Source organism: Pituophis catenifer, unplaced genomic scaffold (genome assembly GCF_029215685.1).
Source record: "Pituophis catenifer annectens isolate HBS135680 unplaced genomic scaffold, rPitCat1.0.hap2 SCAF_3, whole genome shotgun sequence".
Lineage (NCBI taxonomy): Eukaryota > Metazoa > Chordata > Lepidosauria > Squamata > Colubridae > Pituophis > Pituophis catenifer.
Genome location: NW_027256883.1, coordinates 161,389,367 through 161,413,380, shown reverse-complemented (window position 1 = coordinate 161,413,380; position 24,014 = coordinate 161,389,367). Strand labels below are relative to the sequence as shown.

The following is a 24,014-nucleotide window of genomic DNA, read 5'->3' as shown; positions in this document are numbered from 1 at the left end:
CACTAACTAACTGTTTGATCTGTTTGACAGGCCAGTCCCAAAGCATTTGCACACCCCAGGCAACAATGGTCGTTACAGCACCATCCAGTGTCGCATTTCCCATTCAGCTCTGACTTCTTTGCTGCGTGATTGGAGTAGCTTTGTGCTGGTAGAAGGCTACTCTTATGTCAAGCTCATGCACAGGTGAGGGAATTCAGAGAGGAGAAAGAGCTGAGCCTGAGCTGTTGAAGGCCATGAAGATGTAAAATCCAATGGGGATAGAAGGTTTTTGCATAGGATTGGGCCAGTCATGTTGAGTAAATAACTCTTAAGAGGAAAATCTCATCGAGCATTTCATACTCATTCATTAATACAGATAGTCCTACACTTGCAACCATGACTGAGCCCAAAATTTCTGTGGCTAAACAAGACATTTGTTAAGTGAGTTTTTCCCTGTTTTACCACCTTTCTTGCCACAGCTGTTAAGTGAATTTTCCCAAAGGAAAATCCCCTGGTTTCAATTATACTTCAACCTTTAAATTCTTCTGAATTAGTGTGTGCATTTGGCTTTTTTACATGTATCCAACAACTATGATAAAATGTCCCTTCGCTTATTGTTGGTACCACAATAAATGTATTCAGTTTGCTATTTCTTTCTTGTTCTGTAGCTCTGAAGATCTGCCTCCTTTTTCATTTTATGTGGTGAGGATTATTTCCAAAGCTCCCTGCATGGTTCTTCGGCTGGGTTTCCCCATTGGGACACTTGCAAAACTCAGGAATAAAGTGAGTGCTTAATAAGTTTGCCTGAATCACACTAAACATTATTTAGAATTGCAAAAAATGCACAGCTAAAATGTGCTTGGTGGATGTTAGTCTTGGAATAAAGTTTTAGAATTGCCAAGAAGCACATTTTGCATCTGTATTTTTAGGTATAAAAATATAAAAAACTTGCGTATAAAAAACTTGGGGTCACGTTCAGGGGTGGGATTCAGCCGGTTTGGACTGGTTCAGGAGAACCGGATGCTAATTTTACATCTGGTTCGCTAAACCGGTAGTTGCAAGGACTGGCTGGCCCCTCCCATCCTGCCCCTCCCAGGAGTCTCCACACGGCCCAGTTTGGATGCCAGGTAAGCAGTGCCTACGCGGAGGCTCTGGGAGGGCGAAAAATGGGCCTTCCAGAAGTCTGGAAATGGGCCTGTTTCCGGCCTCCAGAGGGCCTCCAGAGCCCAGGGGAAGCCATTTTCACCCTCCCAGAGGCTCGAGGAAAACATCTGGAGCCTGGGGAGGGCGAAAAATGGGCCTCCCAGAAGTTCTGTTCTCCGGAGCCCAGCGGAGGCTGTTTTCGCCCTCCCTGGGGCTTGAGGAAAGGAGCTTGGGGAGGGCGAAAATGCCACCCCACCCCACCCTGTGGTGCAAGAGGCCAAGTAGGCCACACCCGTCCAGCAACTGGGCAGAGAACTGGTTGCTAAAATTTTTGAATCCCACCCCTGGTCACGTTACAAGCTTCTCTTCAAGATGTTAAATAGTATTTAGGAATCACTATCTGAAGGTAACTGGATGAATCATGGCACTGATGAATTTATTAACAAAACATTTAAGGCATTGTTGTTGACAAGAACAGTCTTGCTCCTCTGGGGGAATTCTGGGACTGAATATGGCTACATTGTTTTTATTATTTAAAGTTATTTTCAATATATGCATTTTTCTCATTATTTTTACAACATTCAAACTACAATTTAACTTTTTAAAAGCAAAATAAAGTTCATAACATAACGAAAGCCTAGACAATAAATACATTTACATGTTACTGTCAGCGTCTCAGAACTGACATAGAAAAGGGAGGAGAAGCCTGAACTTTTGCCTGCTAAATCCCTTTGAAGATTCGGTCTCCTCGGAGATGGGGAGGGGGGAGACATTCCTGTGACCTGACGAAGAAAGGAATCAGGAAAGTGACTTGGAAGATAGCCAATGAGAAGCAAAGAATTGGGGATTGGAAAGGGAGGGATTGGGGGGCAAAGGTCAGTACTGACCGCGAAGAGTCAGGATCAGGTTGCTGTGCTCGAATAAAGAGAAAATTTCCTTAAAGACCGGCAGTTTGGAAGTTCATTTATTTTGAGATAGCATCGAAACCTGACAGTTACAAAAATTAAGCGAATAACATAGTAATGCATTAAAATATGTGGTAAAATGTTGGAATGCGGGAGAATGTGTGCTGCAAAGGAGTTCAGGGTCTGCAAAAGTTGCTGTTCTTATGCGTGGTGCCAGTTCCTTATATAAACATGATTTCTTCCTATCTACTTACCTTTCAACAGATAGTAGAAGAATTGAGAGACTGTATCCTTCAGTTACGTTTCCCCCACAGAGTACAGAGCAAAGAGGCAACTCCAAAAGTAAAGCGAAAGGTCCTTGGCAGCAGTTCCCCATCAAAATCATCTTGTTTGCCTATGGCCCAGCCACCCCTCTCAGACAGACCTTGCCTTATAGTATTGCATAAACCTCTGGAAAAACTCCTTATCAGGTATTATGTATGGAGCATATGTACATGCGCACTTACTTATATCCCTATGGGCAGAATGTTAATTCACAGAGATGCAGTTGCTTTAGCCTAGCTGCTGTTTTCCAGATGACTTCGGCTGTAGTTTTTATATTCCTTTATCCAATGGACAATGGATGGCTGTAGGTAATAGGAATGTCTTGGAACACTGCTCGGTTCAAAAAGTTTGTGAGCTTCCTCTATGCCTTGATCTTAATTCATTCACATGAATGTATCTCAAGATATTATTGAAAAAATTATATACAGCATGCACTGCAAATAGACCACTTAACATGTCTCCGAATTCATAAAATGTGTTTTGGGTACTACATTTCCCTGTACACATGGCATGCGAATCTGGATTCAAGCATGCATAGAGAGGGACATTTTGTTTTCTCTGCATAGTCCCTTTGATTCTTGAATCTTAGAAAGCTAAGTGTCAGCTTTGGAAGCCATATTAGGCCGGAAGCTTCCATGCTGCCACCTTCTCATGTGTGGGAAAAGTAGGAGGGAGGATTTAGTAGAAGGGTTGTCTTTAGACATAATAGCATTCTTCCTGTCGGTCAAGGTCAGGCCGATCCTGCATCTGGAGAAGGAGTGGTCAGAGTGCTGTCTCGAGATGGGACAGATGGTGATTGGAGCATGTGATTGACTGAGGAGTGAGGGGATGATTTTGGGAGTATTTATTTACTGAGGGAAAACCTAGACCTCTCAGATTACGGTTTTCCCAGATGTGCCAGTTTACCTATTCTAGTAAATAGAACTTTGAAAAATGCTTGCATCAGAGTTTTTACTTGGAGTTGGAGTTTTTTCTGGAACGCTGACACTAAGTACTTTTTAAATTGTAAAATAAAAAGGAGGAGAATATGCAAGAAGAGACAGGGACAGATAGTATAATTTATGACTATAACAAACCAGTAAACCATTTTCTGGTCATGCTGGTTAGAGATACTGGGAATAATTTAGAAACATCCAGCTCAAAAGTCTTGCACAGGTAGTGTATTGAGCTTATAATGAGAAATCCAACACCTATTGTCTCAATCCTTCTTTCTCATTTTCAGATACGAAAAGCTGCCCTCTGACTATCATGTTCCATGTCTTTTACCCTTGGAGAATCCTCCCATGTCAGGTCCGCTTACTATGGTGGCCAACCGCACAGCTTCCTCTACCGTGGCCTCCTTATCTCGCTATTTTTATCACCAGCGCTGGATCTGGTGTGTACAGTCAGGGCTGGTCCCAGCAGTGCCCATCACAGCTGTGGCCCAACTACTGTCCACTCTCACTGAGTAAGTATCTATTTGGTCTTGAGATATGTTGGAATCTGCAAATAGGAGAGCTATAAAAGTAAAAAAAAAAAAGCAATTATATCTGAGTCACTTCTTTCTCTGAAGATCAGTTGCCTTTGCCAGTACAGGCAGTCTTCAACTTAATGACCACAATGGAGCCCAAAATCTATGTTGCTAAGTGAGAAATTTGTTAAGTGAGTTTTGCCCCATTTTACGACTTTTCTTGCCACATTTGCTAAGTGAATCACTGCAGTTGATAAATTAGTCACCTAGTTGTTAAGTGAATCTGGCTTCCCCATTGACTTTGCTGATCAGAATGTGGCAAAAGATGGTGGCATGACCAACCCTGGAACACTGCAACCATCATAAATGTGAGTTCAGGCATCTGAGTGTAAATCACGTGACAGTGATGGGGATGCTGCAATGGTCATAAGTCTGAAAAATGACCATAAGTCACTTTTTTCAGTGCTGTTGTAATCTAGTGGTCACTAAGTGAACAGTTGTAAGTCGAGAGCTACTTGTATAAGAGTTAAAGTGGGAAGGGGAGGGGCGTTGTATTTTCACTATGGGAAAAGAACATTGTGCTGTGTGAACAAAATGTTCTGTCTCATGGGAGACCAGGATGTAAAATAGCCTTGTAATTTATTCTTCTCTTCGGAATGATGCAGGATACGCTTGTCTGAAGGCTTCCATTTTGCTTCCAGTGGTGAAGGGATTGTCAGTATGGTCCAAGAATTACCCATGAAGGTAAATCCTGTTGCTTGTTTTATTTTTTATTTTGCTTGTTGCTTGTTTTATTTATTTGTTTATTTATCTTCTGTGGTGCCCATTTTCCTGTTCACGAGGAAATTGGTATATGTGCCTTTGTGTCAGTGTTGACTCCTGGTAACTTCCTGGTCAAGTCCATGCAGTTTCGTTGGCAAGATTTCAGAAGTGATTTATGATTGGCTCCTTCCTAGGGTTGAGAGATAGTGACGGGACCAAGTCACCCAGCTGGCTTTGTGCCTGAGATGGAACTTGAACTCATAGTTTTGTGGTTTCTAGCCTGATGTCTTAACCATTTGATCAATTTGGCTCTTTTAATAAAAATCTTAGCACTTGGTATATCAAAATATATTATGGTATATCCTTCCCAAAGTGGTATAAATATTGCCATACATAGAAGATCTATGACAAAAAATATTTATTTAGGTACAATAAAGGTAAGAAAAGGATGAGGGAAGTCTAGCAACAAATGGCTGTAGAGCAGGCCTGTAGAGCAGGCCTGGATGGGTCACGCGCAGGCCACGCACACCTCGGGTGTGCAAAGACAAAAAACATTGTGATACATCACAATATGTCACAGGACGCGATTGAGTTTGACACCTGTGGTATAGAGGAATACTGTGAAAGGGATATTCATAGATAATTATCAAATAAACATGCCCTTTGTTTTTTCTCCACAGTCTCTCATCCAAAAAAGGCATATTAAATTACATTCTGAGAAAAAGCTGTTCTTGATTTGACCAAGAATTTTATGGCAAATTGGCACTGCTTCGCCTCTAGTCTTGGAACCTCATTGTGCTAGGAGAGAAGTGGCAACGGAGCATGACAAATTTACTATTGGTTTTTTTCCACAGAGTGATTCCACAAGAGTGAGTGGCAATGAGAAGCACACCTGCATTGTCCAATATGTGATATTCCCGCCACATGCTACATCTACCAAAGACAGGTAAGAAGTCCTGACCGTAAAAGAAAGCACGCAAGGAGTAGAGTCATCCAGGTTCTGTTGTAGCCATTATATGAATGTGCCTGACTAGAAGATTTCCAAAGGGTAACTAACTGTACCAACCAATAACTTTTATCTACTGTGAAGGAGCCTTGGGTGCACACAAGATTCTCCACCTCACTCCTCCCCAGAAAGATAACACTGACTTGAAGATCCTATGGTTCTTTATTTGTTGTTTTTATTTAATATAAAACAATGCTGACTTACAGAATTAATATTACCATATAATCCTTGTAATAAATAATATTTAGGTGCTCAAATCATCCATTCTGAAACCAGTAAATGTCTATGAGTATATCATGTAGTATAAACGTGTGATAATAGTCACATCTTAGTTTTTATTCTATTGATCAATAAGACACCCTCTTCGTTGCAAATCTGAGGTTTTGGTATTTACAATTTTACTCACATTACTGTATCAAGTTCTGTTTGCTTGTTATGTGCCTTTCTGAATTCCAGACTCTGGATCACCTCACTTCTCTCCACAATGAGCACAGATGAATACCTGTTTCTTTGTACCTATGGATTAACACTCTATAGGCCTCCTGAACGTGAAGCATACCCTTGGGTAATCTTTGCCAAAGACCCACAGCTGTGTTTCTCCAAAATCTGAAATTAATCAAAGTGCTTTAAAAATGACATCATCATTGGATTCATGTATAAAATTGTTGATTGGCTTGTCATGTTTTGCTTTATCTCTGCATAGCGCTCTGTGCTAAAATAGAATGCCATTTCATAAAATGAATTGGGAAAACATGATGCAATAAAGAATTCTGTAGAAATTTCACAATGAATATGTAATAACTAATATACTGTATATTCATCCTGCTGCCAATAATTTGTCCAGGAGCACAATTGCTTTAGTTTTGAGTTCTATAAACCAAGCAACCTCGATATATAGTCTAAGACAGCTAAAGTTAATTTATTTTAGTCTCAAGCTTGGAGGCAAGGAGGGTTGGAATTGAACTGGAAAGCCAACTAAATATGTTTAATATTTAAGGATGATTTGGATCTTTAACTTCTAAGGAATAGAAATACCTGAATCAGCCAGGTGAAAATGTGGGTGAGGCTAGAGCATACTAGATTTTATTTTATCTAAATTGCATTAAAGTAATTAAATATAATTATTATAACTATTTCCTTGTATTTAATGCTAGTTTCTCCCTACTGTAGACTTAACAATGTTTAGCAACTTCTGGAAAACCTTTTGTGATTCAAACCTTTCTCAGGAGTCTCTCACATTACTTGCTTGCTTTTAAGTTTCTCTACAGATGAAGATAATGATACAGAAGTGGAGGCAATTGAGGTGGATATGGAATTGAACATTGTCACAGAATGCTGGGTTGAACCTCAAAGCGGCTATGTGGATGGTGTTCAGGAGAGTTGGCAGTACCTACACGGCTTATCCTACCAGAAAATCCCCAAAGCGGTATGTTTTTGTGTTGGGGAGAGGCAACATTTGTAGGGATGTTTGACTGGCAGCCAATCTGCTGGTTTTGCTGAATCCATTTTGTTGAAAGGGATTAAGACAGGGACTGTTTCCTGTATATGGGCAGCAGGTAAAACAATTGCCAAAGCAACCTATGCAGCCAAATGATTGGGAAGGTTTTGTCTCACTGAGGAATGAGACGTGGCTTCTATTTGTATAATTGGCTCTGAATTATCCTTGTATTACTGTATCATTTTGAATGCATTTTTGAAACATGTATTGAATCCTTTTGAACAGATTTTCCAGTCTATTTTATTTCAGATTCCTTTTTCAGATCTATCCTCGAGATCTGTCCTGCATCCATACTGTGCTTGCTTTTGAGTATATCAGCCAACTTTGCCAAAATAAGGACTGGGTTTTCCCAGCATGCGATTCAAGGCCCACTGCGGTTGAAGGTAATTGATTTATTTAATGCTTTCTAGACATTTATTATTAGGTCCTATGGACTTAATCCTGAATATGACATTTTATTATTATTTTTTTTGCTGTAGGTCGTGATGCTCGAAGTGGCTCCCGTGTACATGAGATTCCTTTCCAGTTTGACCTCATGAAACTTCTACCAAAATGCCAGCAAATTGAGATGGGTTTTTTGATGCTGACAAGAGGCAAGTTGTGTGTATATGCATCAAGGAAAGGATATCAGTTCATTATTTCTTCCCACTTCTGAAACATACTAAGCAATAATGAAGATGAGCACATCTGTAATGTGTGCCATCCTCTTTTGAACATCCCCATGTCACCAACATTTGGCCTTTATAAGAGTTTTCTGTTCAAATGCATTTCTTGCGCAAACTTGACATTGCTGTCATAATTTGATGTTGTTGAAAATGTAATAATGAGCTTGATGGGAAGATCTCTACCAGTCAATATTTCTTACTGTGCAATTTCTATTGTGTGGGATTTATTTTTAACTGGGTAGGGAAACTTTAGATACTGTTTGCCTATCTAGGCTATCAGATCTATATAATGTGAATTGCTGTGTTTTCCTAGCAGCAGGAGAAAAATTACTCATAGTTTTTATTATCTTGTAGAAAACGATGGAATAAAGGATTCTTCTTTCTTGCCCAATGAAATGCTTCTTGGCCTTTTTCATGGCTGTCTCCAGCATGACCTCAGTGACAGGGAAATCACACTATTGGACACAGATCATGTAACTTTCATGGAGCAGGTGCTTCAGCGAGACAGAGATGGCCACCCACCCCCATTTAAGCTCTCTATGGTTCAAGGTAAGAGAGACACAGTAGCTAATTCTTCCTTGAGCTGTTCCTCTGATGGTTTCCTCACCAACGTGTTTCTTCCCAGAAGAACTCCCAAAGGCTTCCATTCCTTCTGAATGCCAGAATCGGAAAAATACTTTTCATTCTTTTGGCAACAAAGATACAGCTACCTCTGCAAGTACATATCAGGTACAATGATCTTTTGAGCTCAATGTCAACATTCCAAATATGTCACAGAATTTCTAGGCCTGTAAACTTCCTTGCTTCTTGCAAATTGAAATTTGGCGGGTGGGGTGGGGTGGATGGGCTTGGTTGAAGTAATCTAAAACGGGTCCCCAAACCCTGGGCTGTGGCCCACTACTATTTGCAACCAGGCTGTGTGAGCAGCGGCTCAACTTGCGTGAGGAGTGGGCCGGCACGTGTGCACATACGTGCGCAGCTCAATTTGCAGAAGTTGAACTGGGCGTGTGTGCACTGGCCTGCTGCTCGCACAGCCCGGTTCCCCTCTTCCCTCCTCTACTTGGCCACCAAGCCGCAAAGGTTGGGGAGATAAGTGAATGGAAGAGTCTGACTTATGTGTAGAAGTCTGGCAGTTCCTTGATGATTTAACCTTTTCCAGCCTGGCCCTTTTCAAGATGGACATATTTTAGTTATGGAGGTATCCCAGGTTGGGGAAGGCTATGTATTAGTTGAAAGTGATCCCTTAATTTTTTCCAATGTAATATCTTAGTTTTTATAAGACAGTATGTGGGTTCATCTACCATTAAAGCCTCAACACAGTGTCCAAGGTTTTGTAGGCCAGGTTCATATTTCATGCATAATATTAAATCATTTGTGATTTACAATCTATAGCAACTGAGTTCATACAATATTAAGCCAAAATGAACCACGATAGCTTCATGTGATCTGCGAATGTAGTAGTTACTATGTTCATTATGTAGGAGGGATGAAGAATTTGTGACCTTTGGATATTGTTGTACCACAGCTCCCTGCAGCAACAAATAGAATAGCTAATTATGAGTCACATTTAAATGTATAATTCAGCATCTGGAGAGCCACAAGTTTCTCACTCATGGGCTAAGGTTAAGGTCTAAATGACTAAATGATGGGAGCAATTAATTTCTAGTACCAAAAAATAACAGTACATTTTGCTTCCTGATTAGGATGAGGAATGAGACAGCCATACCTGAAAGCTATGCCATAATCCAATTATGTTTCCTCTTTTAGACTCCAGTTAATATAAAGGAGTCAAAAAATGATATCTCACCAACATCTGTTACACTCTTTCCCCAATGGAGATGTTATGCCAAGCTGGTAAATCCACAGCATCTTTTCCTTACCTTCTTGCCAGCTATGTTCTCAGGTAAAGGATTCTGCTTTTAAAGCTATCTAGGGAATGCAAGAGAAGTTTGGTGTTGGTTCTTCAGTTGTAAAGAAATGCGACAGAGATATTTGCCTGTATATTGTAGTGAATGATGTGAACAGAATTTAAGCTTGCAAGATCTACTTTGCTTTTTAATTATAAGCCTAAAATGCTTCAAGTACAAAGGATATTCTTTTTATTAAAGAAATTGAGGCTAGATAACTTTATTTTTATATAAACTGGACTCATAGAGCTCAGCAATAATGGTCCATTCCTTATCTTTTCACTTCATTGAGTTTTCTTCATTTCAGCAATGGAACTAAGTTTTTTTTATTATTATTAAAGAGTTTTACAAAAAGAAAAAAAATTTTTTTACAAATATTTCCCCATCCCCCCCCTTCCTTCCCCCCCCCCCCCCGAACTTCCCTAAATAAAATACAGGGTATAACAATTAACAAGCATATGCTAAACTAAGCTAATTAACTAAGGATTCCTATCCCCCCTTCACACTTTAACTTCCCTTTTACTTAACTAAATATAAATACTCTTAATTTTTCTATTCATTCATAAGCTATTTGATACTTTTTAGTCCGATATTTGTTTTGAATATAATCAATCCATCTTCTCCATTCCGATATATATTTTTCTTGTGAATAATCTTTCAAATATGCTGAAATTTTCGCCATTTCTGCCAGATTCGCCACTTTTAATGTCCATTCTTCAATAGTAGGCAAATCTTCCTTCTTCCAATATTGCGCCACCAAAAGTCTAGCTGCAGTTATTAAATTTAAAATCAATTTGGTCTCTATAACCGTACAATCTGTAATTATACCCAGCAAAAACAATTGTGGAGTAAACTTTATCTTCTTTTTAAGAATATTTTGGATAAGCCACCATATTTTAATCCAAAATGCTTTAACTTTTTTACAAGTCCACCATATATGATAATAAGTGGCATCATCACAATCACATCTCCAACACTTAGATTGCAAATTCGGATACATACAAGCCAACTTTTTAGGATCTAAATGCCATCTATAGAACATTTTATAAAAATTTTCTCTTAAATTTTGTGCTTGCGTAAATTTTACATTTCTAACCCATATTTTTTCCCAAGTTTCCATCATTATTAGTTCCTGAATGTTTTGTGCCCATTTTATCATACAATCCTTAACTAATTCCATTTCTGAATCTATTTCTATCAATATATTATATAATCTTTTTATATGCATTTGACCTTGGTCTCTAATTTGTTTTACCAAATTGTCCTCGTTCTGCATGATACCAATTCTCTGATCTTCTTTCCGTCTAGCTTGCAACTGACCATACTGAAGCCAAGTTTGAATTATTCTTTCTTCTTTTAATGCATTTAAGGATTTTAACTGAAATACACTCCCTTCCATTTAAGAAGCTCTTTATAGGTAATCACCTCTTGCTTTTGTTCTACACTTATATTCTCTATTGCATGTCTGGGTATTGCCCATATAGGTATCTTATAATTTAACTTATATTGATACTTTTTCCAAACTCGTAACAAAGCATTCCTTAATATATGGCTTTTAAAGGTCTTGTCCACCTTTTTATCATATAATAAGTAAGCATGCCAGCCATATAACAAATCATATCCTTCAATATTCAATATTCTTTCTTCTGTTGAATTAATCCAGTCACTAATTATTGAGGACAGCTGCTTCATAGTATAATCTTAAATTAGGCATTTTAAGACCTCCTCTTTCACGTATATCTTGCATTATTTTTAACTTTATTCTCGGTCTTTTCCCTGACCAAACAAAATTATTAATACCCTTCTGCCATTCCCTCAAATTTTCATCTTTCTTGAGATTGGTATCATTTGAAACAAAAATAGAAACCTAGGTAAAACATTCATTTTTATTGATGCTATTCTTCCTAACAGAGATAATTGTAGTTTTCCCCAATTCTCCATCTCTTTCTGTATTTTTTGCCATAACAATTCATAATTATTTTTATATAATTTTACATTTGAGGCTGTAATATATACCCCTAAATATTTAACCTTTTTTATTATTTCAAATCCTGTTAGTCTTTCTAGTTCTTCTTTTTGCTTTACCGTCATGTTTTTAGTTATTATCTTTGTTTTTTGTTTGTTTATTTTAAATCCAGACATTTGTCCATATTGGCTAATTATATCCATTAAACCTATAGCTGATTGTACTGGTTGAGTTAAAGTAACAACCAAGTCATCTGCAAATGCTCTTAATCTATAATCATGATGTCTAATTTTAATTCCCTTTATTTTATTTGACCCTTGTATTTTATTCAATAAAGGTTCCAAAGTTAAAATAAACAATAATGGTGATAAAGGGCATCCCTGTCTTGTTCCTTTTTCAATTTTAAAAGTTTCTGTTAAACCACCATTAATTATTATTTGTGCTGTTTGTCTCTGATATATTGCTCTAATAGTGTAAAGTATTCTCCAAACTGCATCTTTTCTATTATTTTCAATAAAAATTGCCAATTCAATCAATCAAATGCCTTCTCCACATCCAAAAAGATAAGCGCTGCAGGGACTTAGTTGTTCCTTTCCAAATATTCCAATAAGTTTACAATTTGTCTTACATTACATTTCATTTGTCTCCCACTTATAAATCCAGATTGGTCATTATGAATCATTTGTTGCATGATTACCATTAACCTATTTGCTAATATTTTAGCAAAAATCTTATAGTCAGTATTTAAAAGCGATATTAGCCTATAATTCTTAGGTTGGCTACGATCTTGGTCCTCCTTTGGAATCAATGAAATAAAAGCTGTTCTCCAGGAAGGGGGTACATCTCCTCCGTCTTGAATCTTACAAAATAGTTTCTTAGTTCTACCATTTCTAACTGCAAATTTTTATAATAAACAGCTGTCAGTCCATCTGTGCCTGGAGCTTTACCCCCCTTTAACTTTTAATTGCTAAAATAATTTCTTCCAAAGTTATTGGTTGGTTCAGTCCTTCCCTTTGCTCTGGTGTAATTACAGGGATATTCTCCTCCTGTAAATATCTGTCTATGTCTTTGCCTTGAATTGTATCACTAGCATATAACTTTGTATAGAATTCTAAAAAGGCTTTTTTAATCATATTTTGTTGATATAACTCTTTACCTTTGTATTCTATTTTTTCTATAGTACGTAACTTTTGTTTTTTCCTTAACAAGTAGGCTAACCATCTACCTGGTTTATTTGCATTACAAAAAGTGTTATGTTTAGCATATTGTAAATTAGTTGCCACTTGGTCTGCCATCAAGATATTAAACTGCCCTCGCAACAAATTTATTGTTTCCTTTATTTTCTTACCTGTTGGATTTAATAAAAGAGCCTGCTCTTTCTTTTTTATTTCCTCTTCTAAGTCCCTCTGTTTCTTTTCTTGTCTACGTCTATATTTATTATTCAAATGTATTAAGGTTCCTCTCATATATGCTTTACTTGCATCCCAAATCATTTTCATAGGTGTACCCTTGTGCATATTCATAACAAAAAATTCTTTCATTTGTTTTTTACATTCTTTCACATTTTCCTCATATCTAAACAAATTTTCATTTAGCCTCCAAGTCCTTCTAGCTCCCTTTTCCTGCTCTAATTCCATCCACACCGGACTATGATCAGATAAAATTCTTGAACATATCTTCGTCTTCTTTACCCTAGAAAAGAAATCATTTGTGATTAATATAAAATCAATCCTAGAAAAGGATTGATGTCTATCAGAAAAAAAAGTAAAATCCTTTTCTTCAACATTTCGTTCCCGCCAGATATCTCTCAGCTCCATATCATCCATTATATCAAAAAAAGATTTGGCCAATCTTGCATGATTTTGGGTATTTTGAAGTAATCCTTTTATGTCCTTTTGAGTATCCAATACTCCATTCCAATCACCCATTAATATACACGATTTATAATCCCATTGTATTATTTTGGTACGCAAAAGATTATAAAATTTTTCTTGCTGTTGGTTAGGAGCATATACTCCAATTAAAAGTGTTTTCTTCCCTTCTATTAGTAATTCAATTGCAATATATCTTCCTTGAGCATCTGCCTCAATTAATTTGTCTGTTAAGTCTGTCTTTAGATATATAACTATACCATTTTTCTTCTCTGGTGCAGAGGCAACAAAATGTGTCCCCAATCTTGAATTTATCAAATATTTTTGATCTGTCACTCTAATATGTGTTTCTTGTAGGCAAATTACATCGTTTTTAAACTGCTTCAAATAATGAAATATTTTCTTTCTCTTTTGTGGTGAATTTAAACCATTGACATTCCAAGTCAAAAATTTAGTTACCATTCTTGGCACCTTGAAGCTTTAAGAGCGCCAGCTGAAGATCCTCCTGCACCTTTCTCTTCGGCCTTGCTCCTCCCACTGCTTCTGTTTTTGTAGCTTCTTGAGCTTTCATTTGGGTTTGCTGTATCTTTAAATCTTGTTATTTTCGCCTTGCTGCAGCACGAGTCTGCCTTTGATCTTTTGGTTCTTCTCTTTTTTCTGCTACTTCCAAAGGTTGATCAGTACCAAAAAATTGCAATAAATCTTCTTCAATAAGTGAAGTCTCTCCTGCAGCTTGTGGCTGTTTACTTTCCTTCTGTCCTTGTATTTCCAGCTCTTCTTTTCTTCTCCTCATTTCCTGAGATGGTGGGCATCCAGCCTTTAATACGTTAGTATAAAAATCTCTTGCCTTCCAAATTGTATTAATTATTTCTCCCATATAATTCACCACCAGTCCAACTGGAACATCCCATCTAAACTGAATCTGTTGATTTCTAAGTTCATCCACCAAAAAAGCAAACTCCTTTCTGCTTCTCAACATTTTTGGAGGAATTTCTTTCAGCACTAAAACCTCTTGTCCTGCAATTTGAAGTTTATTTTTATAAAAAGTTTGTAAAATTTCATTTCGGGTCCTCCTCGTTGTAAAGTAAATCACAATGTCTCTTGGCAATTGATTCTGTCTAGCAAACCAGGAATTAACACAATATATTTTGTCAATTTGCAATGAGAGATCTGCTTGTTGCTCCCCAGTTATCTTTGCAAAAACCTCTGCAAAGATCTCTCTCAAGTTCTCTCGATTGTGTTCTCTCAGACCTCTTACTCTCAGGGCAAACTCCATCGCTTTATATTGTAGCATCACTACTTCATCGTCTGCCCTATCCACCTTGGTCTGAACTTCATCCATTTTATTTTCCAAATTCAGATTAGACTGATTAATTTCTTCTACTCTTTCATTCAACAATTCAATGTGTTTTGCCAGACCCTGAAATGCCATTACTATATCTTCTCTTATTTCCTTATTCTGAGTTTGAATGACTTCTTTAATTTCAGCCATCTCTTCAGACACTCCCTTAATTTTCCCCTCTAAAAAAGAAGTTTGTTGCTTCAAAGCCTCCTGCAGAGATTCCTGTAAAACTTCCAAAGTCAATATTTGTGGGTTTGAAGTAGACAAAGATTGTAGTTTTGATGGTTGTGCTGGCGATCCTCCAGCACTTTTAAAGCCAGATTTTATTTGCTTAGAAGCCATTTTTAGCTTTCAATTTATACTTCCTACAGCAACCAAATCAATAAGTCCAAATGTTTTTAAATCTTTTGTAAGTATTATAGTTTATTTAAAGTCCAAACGGTAGTCTTTCCACTTTAAATCTTTCTTTCTTTGGTGTAGAATCCAATAATCTTAAACAGCCTTAGAAGCGCTAACGATGTTAACTATTACTTTTACTATAACTTTTACTTTCACGCCCTGTTACAGTTCAGGCGCCATTTTTGCTTTCTTTTTTAAAAGTCTTAGAAGGAAGAAGTATAGACACAGAGTTAAAAGTTCAGTACTTGCAGTTGCTAGGACTCCTGTTTTTGTTCTGCCTGCTTTGAGATTATTTTGAATCTGAATGTTGATTGCAGGGGTGGTCGCGGCATCTTGTTCTGCTTGAAGCAGAGAAGTCCCAGATTTGGAGCTCAGTCGGACTACCAGGGAGCTCTCACCCTCCAAGCCCCAGAATTGCACCTAGGGCTTTTGGGAAGCTCTACCTTTGTCCGGCTGCTCGCTTTCCTCTCTTCTCCCGAGGGGAAACCGCCAGACAGCTGATTTGCGTTGACTTAGCGGTTTTAATGAAATCGCGGGGCTAACGATCCAAAAGGAACATCTGTCAGCGCCGGAAGTCCGAATGTTCATGCTTTTTAAAGACGAGTTCAGTGTCTTGCCCTTTTGATTTACCCTCAAAAAGTGTTTGTATATGATACCTTGCAATATAAGTTACAATATAAATGGAATCCATTATGCTGCCTAACAAATGAGTAATGATATGTGAAAAGCATATATATACCAATTGCCAAGCAATTATAAATTTAAATAATATGCCAATTAAAAGCTTGCCCAGAAAAGTATCACAGAGTTACTACTTTCCCACTGATAGCCCTATGGGGAAAAGGGACTTTCTTGTGGCTAACATTTCCTAGCTGCCTAATATTGACATTCATTTCATCCATTTCTGGTGGCAAAGACAAAACATCAGTTATATCCCATGGATGTATTTTGGTATTGTAATCCTTAACAATTATTTTGGTTTGCAGATGTACAGAGATTGATGGTTCCTGGGCCAGACCAAACCTCAAAAGAGACAGACCTTACATTGCCCCAAGAAGCACAAGAGCTGAAGCCTATGGCCTTGCTTCCAGCTGTCAGCATAACACTGGCGGATGGTATGAACCTTCTTTGCCTTGTTTAACTGTGCTATAAATGCTGGCTTGGGAATGTTGAGTGGAGAAAGCACATTAAATTATAAGCATTAATGACTATATACTAGAGACTAGTACAGCTATTTATATGAGCTTGGAACCTTGCTCTTCATGTCCTGGAATCTAGTCATGCAGACACTAGCTGCCATGAGGCAAACAGTAGTAGACCATCAAAGGCAAAAAAAATCCGACAGTGCAAGGGCATGGTGCCATTTTGGGAAAGCTGAATTTAGACTAGATCATGTTGAAGCAGGGAAAGATGCTTTAATTAAGCATTTCTAGCTATCATACTTTTGACCTGTGTTGATGCTTGGGCTTATTTGTCTAAGACCAATTTAGGCATGAACTTCCAGTTACTGATCTGAAATGACCAATTATTTATTTCTCTTATATACTGAGTCATACATGCATGTAAACATTTATAAATAATAAATAAATAAATAAATAACTTTGTCATTGTACATGTATACACAGTATACCCATACACTTAACACCCAAAGACCAGGTCCAAAACACATAACAATCCCCAAACACACTCCCACCCACCCCAATTCCCCACCCCTAAAACCATCCAAACATCCACACAACACACCAAGTAATGCTGTCCAACAGCTCACTGATGGTGGCCCTTTAGTTCATTGTTGAGTGCAATTATAGCTCTGGGATAAAAACTATTCAGAAAATATGTGGTCCGAGTTTTAATTGTTCTGTATCTTCTGCCAGAAGGCAACAGTCCAAAAAGATTGTAAGCAGCTCAGGGAAGAGGAATAGTCTTCAGAGTTCTCTCTTCTTCCCTCCTGTAGGACAAACAGCAACAAATCAACCTTCTTCCAGTTCCTCAGAGGAACTGGAAACAGAATTGATGGTCCTCTGCAGTTCTCGGTCATTTGCCATAGAAACTATATATTTCTGGCCAAGAACGATTATGGATTTTATCATGTGGTTTAATCATGTTGTCACCTTTTCAGAGTAAGCCAGAATAAATCTTTGTGGTAGTTTAGCATACTATTCTCTACTGTTGCCCAAGAGGCATGGCATATGAAGAGTGCTTCCTACTACAAGGGGTAGTTTTTTTCTAGCGCTATACAGCAACCACCAGCAATAGTTACGTTATGGAGGTGAATTTAACTTCCAGGTAATTGTAGATACTAGTACTTATTTTGGCATCTATTTAACTAATGAGTATAATTAAGCAATAAACTTAGAATAGGAAATCTGCCTGAGACCAAACTACGCCTGGCACATTTTCAGTCTTCTTTCATCCATATGCTTAGTTGACAATCAGACCAAGTACAAATTAAAGATTCAGCTTTCTCTTTGACACTACACATGATGATTTGAAGAGCAGAAGTTGCTTCTGCAACTTCCAATGATTTGTCAGTTTAGATCTTTATTTGCTGACTAGAAGTAGCTCTCTGTGGTCATAGGGAGACGTTTTCTATTCTGGAATAGAATAGTCAGAGATTTTACCTAGGGCCTTATGCTTGGAAAGCATCTGCTCTGCTACTCCTAGTATTTTCCAGTGGATAACAGATGTTGAATGTTGGGCAGGATAAAGAGATTGCATGGCTGCCATGTCAGGTCACAATTAGAAAGTGACCATCACCCCTTAATATTAACTATACATGACTGCCATTTTGCTCTGAATGCCTGAGGTTCAATGTGAGTTGTATCCAGGTTAAGTGAGAACACTTTTCATTTGTATTTTAAATCATTGCTAAAATGGTTTTTAAATCATTTGTATTTTAATTGTTTCATCCCCACAATATGTTTAATTTGCAGAAAGTGACCAGACTATAGGAGATCTAGATGCTGGATCCAAAAAAGAAGGACGCATCTCCTTCGGCCGCCAAGCATCTCAGCCTGACCTGAGTGAGAACTGCAGAGTTCGCTGTCCTGTCTTTGTCTACAGTTGCTCCTTGGAGGCGCTACGGGAGCAGATGATAAATTCTAGGACAGAGAAATCTCTACGGGATATCTTTTTCAGGTGAGGAAGCATGCAAGAAATTTAGTAACATCTAGGTAGATCTTGGACTGAGGTAAAGGATGATGTAATCAGGACTCAGTATCCTAACAGTTGATAGAAAAGCATGTATAAAACTATGTACGGTTAACTGAGTGCTTGTGTTGAAGTCAGAACCATTAAAGCATGAATACAACATCTGGAGATCAATGTATCTCCAGGTGTTGCATTCATGTTTTAATGGTCCTGGCTTCAACACAAGCACTCCGTAGACATTTGGGGCCTCCTTTAGATGATGAATTTCTTAGCCTTATTGGGTACTTTTTTTTCCAGAAGCCAGTCTGTGGAGCGCCCCACTAGTGCTCCTTGGCTAGATTCCAAGCACAAGGAAGTGGTGAGTTACTGCACTTTGCTACAGGAACATTCTCACCAGTGCTATGTGAAAGGTAAGGGAGAGAATTACTTTGCTTGGGAATGATGAGGTTGGAAAAAGTGGGATGTTGCACTTTATGTAACAAAGTCACCTTATGTTTGTCCTAGGCCTGGGGTACCTGAAAAGACTGGACATTGCTATATTAATATAACAAATCTATACCCCAGTAAGCCTCAGACAGTAACCCTGGGGTGCCTTCTTTGCCCTTCCTGCTGCTTGGTTGAAAAACTATCAGAGGCACATTTGCATGGACATGTAATATTTATGTTCCTCGTTTGACAGGACTATTTCGGAGTCTTCAGCAGGGTCACAACATTAGCTCTCCTGATCTGCTAATCGCCATGGATTATTGTGAGGAACTTCTGCAGGAGATTGATATCACTCGCTTCCTGCTAACACTATGTAATCATGTGCGCTCCTTCTGTGAGCGCCACCAGCAGCAACTGTTTGTCAGCCTAGAAGGAAATCAAGCATCCAAACCTCGTGGAGTACTAACTTCGGTTTCCAGGTAGAATTAACATTTGATATAAAGAAGGGAAAAAAAGCAGAAGGAATTGCTTGTAGTCTTGTACTTATAACCCAGGGTAATTATTTTTAGCATGTTGGTTCTGTAACTTTTCAGGATTTACATAAGGAAAAAGAAGGTATAAAATATATATGAATAACAATACTGAAACTATAGGAGGAATTTGCAAATCGTCACATAATAATGAAATTATCTTTTTTTTAAAAAAGTTTGGAGTGGCTTTTCACTGGAATTTTATCACTTATGACAAAATAAAGAAAAAAAAATTAAAATCAGAAACATAAATATGTCTCTTTCAATAGTACATGATAAACAGAGACTTCAGGTTAAATTAAATAATGCTTTGGCACTGTTGCCTCGGGTTTTTTAAATGATCAACAATCCTATCTTCTGTTTCCCTTTGGGCAACCCAAAAGTCAGAAGAAAGTATAAGAGAAATGGGAAAAAAAGAGCTGGGAAGTAGAAGATGGGATTAGTTTTTGCAAACTGAGGAAGTAATCCAGTTGTTAAATCATAGTTCTGAAAATGAAACGTAGAAGCTCAGAGATAAATATAAACATGTAACTAATCTGGATTTAATAAAAAAAGTGCATCCAATATCTAAAAGCACCAAAATGACCTTACCTTGGAAATAATCAGGAAAACAATTTCGAGAATTACTGATGATTTCATTTTGTAATGTTAAGTTAGATTGTTGGTATGATTCATTGGGTTGACTTGCTAGCTTTCAAGGTTAGTTGATGTAGTCTTTTGTAGCAAGGATAATAAAGGGTCATGTGACACTGTAAAACTAACAAAACGTGTTATCACATAAGCTTTTATAAATGAAGAGGGTTTGAAAGCAACGTGATTTTTTTGTTAGTCTTAAAGGCCCAGAAGACTCTTTGTTTCACTTATAATAACACAGTGACTGTTTATCCTATATACTTTTGTAATTTCTTTGTTCGAACTGTAGTTTTGCATTTCCCTGCCTCTTAGCAACTTTATCTTATGCTCCACCCTTCATATTTTGTAACTTTTTGCCTATAGAAAATTTAGCGTGCTAAAAAATTTAACAAGGCAGGTTAATCTCATGAGGAAATATGGGGTTTAACACAAAATCTAGCAAAGGACAGAATTTTAAAGCACTATATTGCTTACAGAAATAGCATCAATTATTAAAATACATGTATGCATAGCTTTTTACTTTAATATTTGAATGATACTAATTTATAATTTGGACATTTTTATGTGGAATTCAGATAGTCTGTATTTTCAAATTGCCAAGGGTAAAAATTATTCAGAACTTTGTGAAAGATAATTATTTTTTTAATTGAAACCTAAACTTTATTAGGAAAAATTGTTTCATTGCTACATTCCTTAACTATGGTTTAGCACTGTATGCAGAGCAAAGAGTCCATGTACTTTTCACGTTTCTCTTCTTTATTGTGCCAAGTAGAGGAATATTGCAGAAGTGAATTTCCCTATAGCAGATCTGTAAATCCATGTTGATAAACAAGCCAGAAATAAACACCGTTATGTTCTTTTATTTAATAAGCTAGAGTTTGACCAAGTGTTTGATTATTCCTCCTCTGAGTTCTGGAATATGGAAAATACATGAGCCCAGGCTTTGCACAGGCTGGTTTCTAGGCTCCGTAAAATAGGTTTTGATTTAGTGTTACATGCAAATATGGATGATTTTCAAGTTATCTTAGAAAAATATAGTAAGTTTTATTTATTAGATTTTTATCCCACCTTTATTCCTTATAGGTACTGTAACTCAAGGAGGTGGACATACTTAATACTCCTTTCTCCTCCTACTTTTCCTACAACAACAACCCTATTCAGTAGGTTGGGCTGAAAGAGAGTGACTGGCCCAAAGTCTCCTATCCAGCTTTCATGCCTAAACTGCACATTTGAGGGTTTTTAAAATGATTGAAGATTATAGATGTGACATGATGTGGATAAATCGAACTTTCTGGGACAAAACTTTATTTTATGAGAAATCAAAGGAAGTGCCCCTGTCATTTATAATTTCTGATCAGAAATTTCAGGATGTCATGCCTTTTATCAACAAAACAGAGAAATAGATTTCATGTAAATTGAGCTTCTAAAATTCATATTTCATTACCAATGATAACTTTCTAAGCCTTTTTAGAAAGATTCTAGAAATATATATTTGGTCATGGGAATATATATATTTTAGCTGCATTATTTTATACGTTTGATTTATTTGATTAACACCTGCATGGATGGACTTTCTAAGGTTCACGTCTTGTGCTAAGCTTTCATGTGATCTGCTTGTTTATGTCTTATGAGGACCAAATTAAGATTAAGAAGTGTTGAATTTCAATTTGGTTTGTATTAAAGTAAGCAAATAATTTACCATGTGTTTGTCTGACAGATAGCCGTGTCAACACAAGCATGTGCTTGTTCTACCTTTAAATCTTAATAGCTAATAGAGCAACACATGCAACTGTAGTACAGAATTTTTTTTCTAATTATGGATTCCCAATCTCTTATTATTTATGACAACCTATTTGATACTATATTTGAGATACAGTATAAGGAATATAAAGTTAGAAGCAATATTACAACATTATGGCTGGATTGTTCCTTTTCTGGCACTGAATAGGCAGCTGGCTCACATAATAAGAGTCGAGGTGGCGCAGTGGTTAGAGTGCAGTACTGCAGCTACTTCAGCTAACTGCTAGTTCAGCAGATCAGCGGATCAGATCTCACCCGCTCAAGGTTGACTCAGCCTTCCATCCTTCCGAAGTGGGTAAAATGAAGACCCAGATTGTTGGGGGCAATATCCTATTTAGTATACTGTCTTTGGTGTAAGCTGCCCAGAGTCCTCGGAGAGTGGGTGGCATAGAAATATGACAAACAAACAAACAAACAAACAAACAAATGATATTTTCAGGGCTACAGTTAAGATAATAGTTTTCTGAATACTACAAGCAAAGTTCTGGTTTAGGGAATTATAACAAATAGATCATGAAACCATTAAAATACTGACAATTGGAACAAATTAATAAGGAATAGAAAAAAAATAAAACACGTATCTAGAGAGAAAGAGAAACTGTCAATAATGAAGGAATCTTGAAAACGTGAAGAAAAATGGCTTTCTTTGTCTGAATAGGGAAGAAATTAAAATAAATATGAGTATTTTTATACTGTTTATACAAATAGTAGCATTTATATACTGCTATTATTTCAGAATAATAGCACTGTACAGTTGTCATTGCTTATGCCCATTACTACCCACACTGCTGCATTCTGGACAGGGGTGAAATCTACTTACCTTCCTTACTGGTTCGGAAGTGCGTGCGCCACACGCGCACACCTTCTGTGCATGCGCAGAAGGTAAAAAAACATTACTTCCTGGTTAAAACCAGGAAGTAATGACACCCGGGTGGCGATCGCTACCAGATCACCGAACCACAGGGAAAAATCGCTACCGGATCGGGTGATCTGGTCCTATCCGGGAGCATTTCACCCCTGCTTCTGGACCAATTAGAGCTTCTGCATTGTATTGAAGGGCAACCCTATTACAATGGGGTTGTATTGGGGTTGTAGAAGATATTGCCGAATTCTAACCAGGAACTAATCAAAGCATGAGTGCCTCTTCCAGCAAAATTGTCTCCCTTAAAGCAATCTGTTATGTCTAACTACTAAGAAAAATTATGCTGGGGGAAAGTTCTTAAGAAGGGGTAATTCAGACATGCTGGTGACCGGGTTTGTTCTTCTGAAACCTGCCATAGTGTTGAAACAGAGGATTTCAGTGAAGCAGATTCCCACGGCTCTACCTGTCCTTCCCAAGAGCCCCACCAGAGCTGTGACTCAGAATTCCCTCTCTCGCTACTAGACAGCAAACAACCTTGCCAAGTGCAACCTGACTTACAAGGGATCATCCAGGTAAGCAGAAGGCTGGTTCATTTTGAGGGAGGTAATATTTTAAAGCTTTTTAAAAGTTGAGATCACTACTTTTATTGCTTTCTTCTTTTCCACCCAGGAGAAATTCTTGGAAATTAGCAGCTTATATTTTAAGCCAGTGCCATCCAACCCCCATTACTATTTCTATTGTCCGCCTTCCACCAAAAAAGAGGTAGGAACATAGGTTTATAACTTTGTCATCATCCCCTATTCTGGGAGAGGACTTGAAAGAAGAATTCAGTACGAAGACTTTGGATATGTTACATGGATATTTTTTTAAAAAAAATATAATTTTAGGAAGAGGTTTCACGGGACCATCAAGACCGAAAAGGCAGTGAAGACGTTGAGAGTTCAGAAAATGATCTGGCAACTGATGAAGGTATTAAACTGTACTCTGTACTCACTGATGTGAGATTTGGAGCTGGAGATGGTGTGCTTGGTACACTTTGATAATTTGATCAAGAATATTGCAGTCGTGGAAATGTGAACTAGGGCAGGGGCTGCCAGACTTAAGTGTACCTTTCAGTCACAGAAGCTCATTTTGCATTGGTCACTACTCACAGCCCAAGTTACATCACAGTGTGGTCATTATGGGAAAAAACTGTGGAAGAATTAACAGAAGAGAGATGGAATCTAAATTAAACAACTAAAAATAAATATGGGATTTCTGGGACACATACTCTCCATAGAGAGTCCTGTACACATCCGGTCATGTATCTGTTGGTTTATAAGAAAACTAAAAGTTGTGCTAGAGCCAATGTAATATGAAGTGGGCAAAATAGTACAGAGAGGATAGTTTTGCAGGA

The 24,014-nt window shown here is 37.6% G+C and overlaps 1 protein-coding gene across 1 annotated transcript in view; it reads left to right on the top strand.

Annotated features, from left to right (window-relative positions):
• The window catches only part of SZT2 (SZT2 subunit of KICSTOR complex), a 76,802-nt gene that overhangs the window by 16,245 nt on the left and 36,543 nt on the right, over positions 1-24,014 (top strand). Inside the window, exons 13-31 of the mRNA XM_070941426.1 lie at positions 31-183; positions 648-762; positions 2,292-2,497; positions 3,574-3,798; positions 4,467-4,545; positions 5,418-5,509; positions 6,827-6,995; positions 7,330-7,450; positions 7,547-7,660; positions 8,087-8,281; positions 8,358-8,461; positions 9,500-9,635; positions 16,204-16,332; positions 18,151-18,355; positions 18,665-18,777; positions 19,047-19,272; positions 23,037-23,190; positions 23,288-23,380; positions 23,506-23,587. Of these exons, the coding sequence (XP_070797527.1) occupies positions 31-183; positions 648-762; positions 2,292-2,497; positions 3,574-3,798; positions 4,467-4,545; positions 5,418-5,509; positions 6,827-6,995; positions 7,330-7,450; positions 7,547-7,660; positions 8,087-8,281; positions 8,358-8,461; positions 9,500-9,635; positions 16,204-16,332; positions 18,151-18,355; positions 18,665-18,777; positions 19,047-19,272; positions 23,037-23,190; positions 23,288-23,380; positions 23,506-23,587 (2,711 nt within the window). The remainder of the gene's footprint in view (positions 1-30; positions 184-647; positions 763-2,291; positions 2,498-3,573; positions 3,799-4,466; positions 4,546-5,417; positions 5,510-6,826; positions 6,996-7,329; positions 7,451-7,546; positions 7,661-8,086; positions 8,282-8,357; positions 8,462-9,499; positions 9,636-16,203; positions 16,333-18,150; positions 18,356-18,664; positions 18,778-19,046; positions 19,273-23,036; positions 23,191-23,287; positions 23,381-23,505; positions 23,588-24,014) is intronic.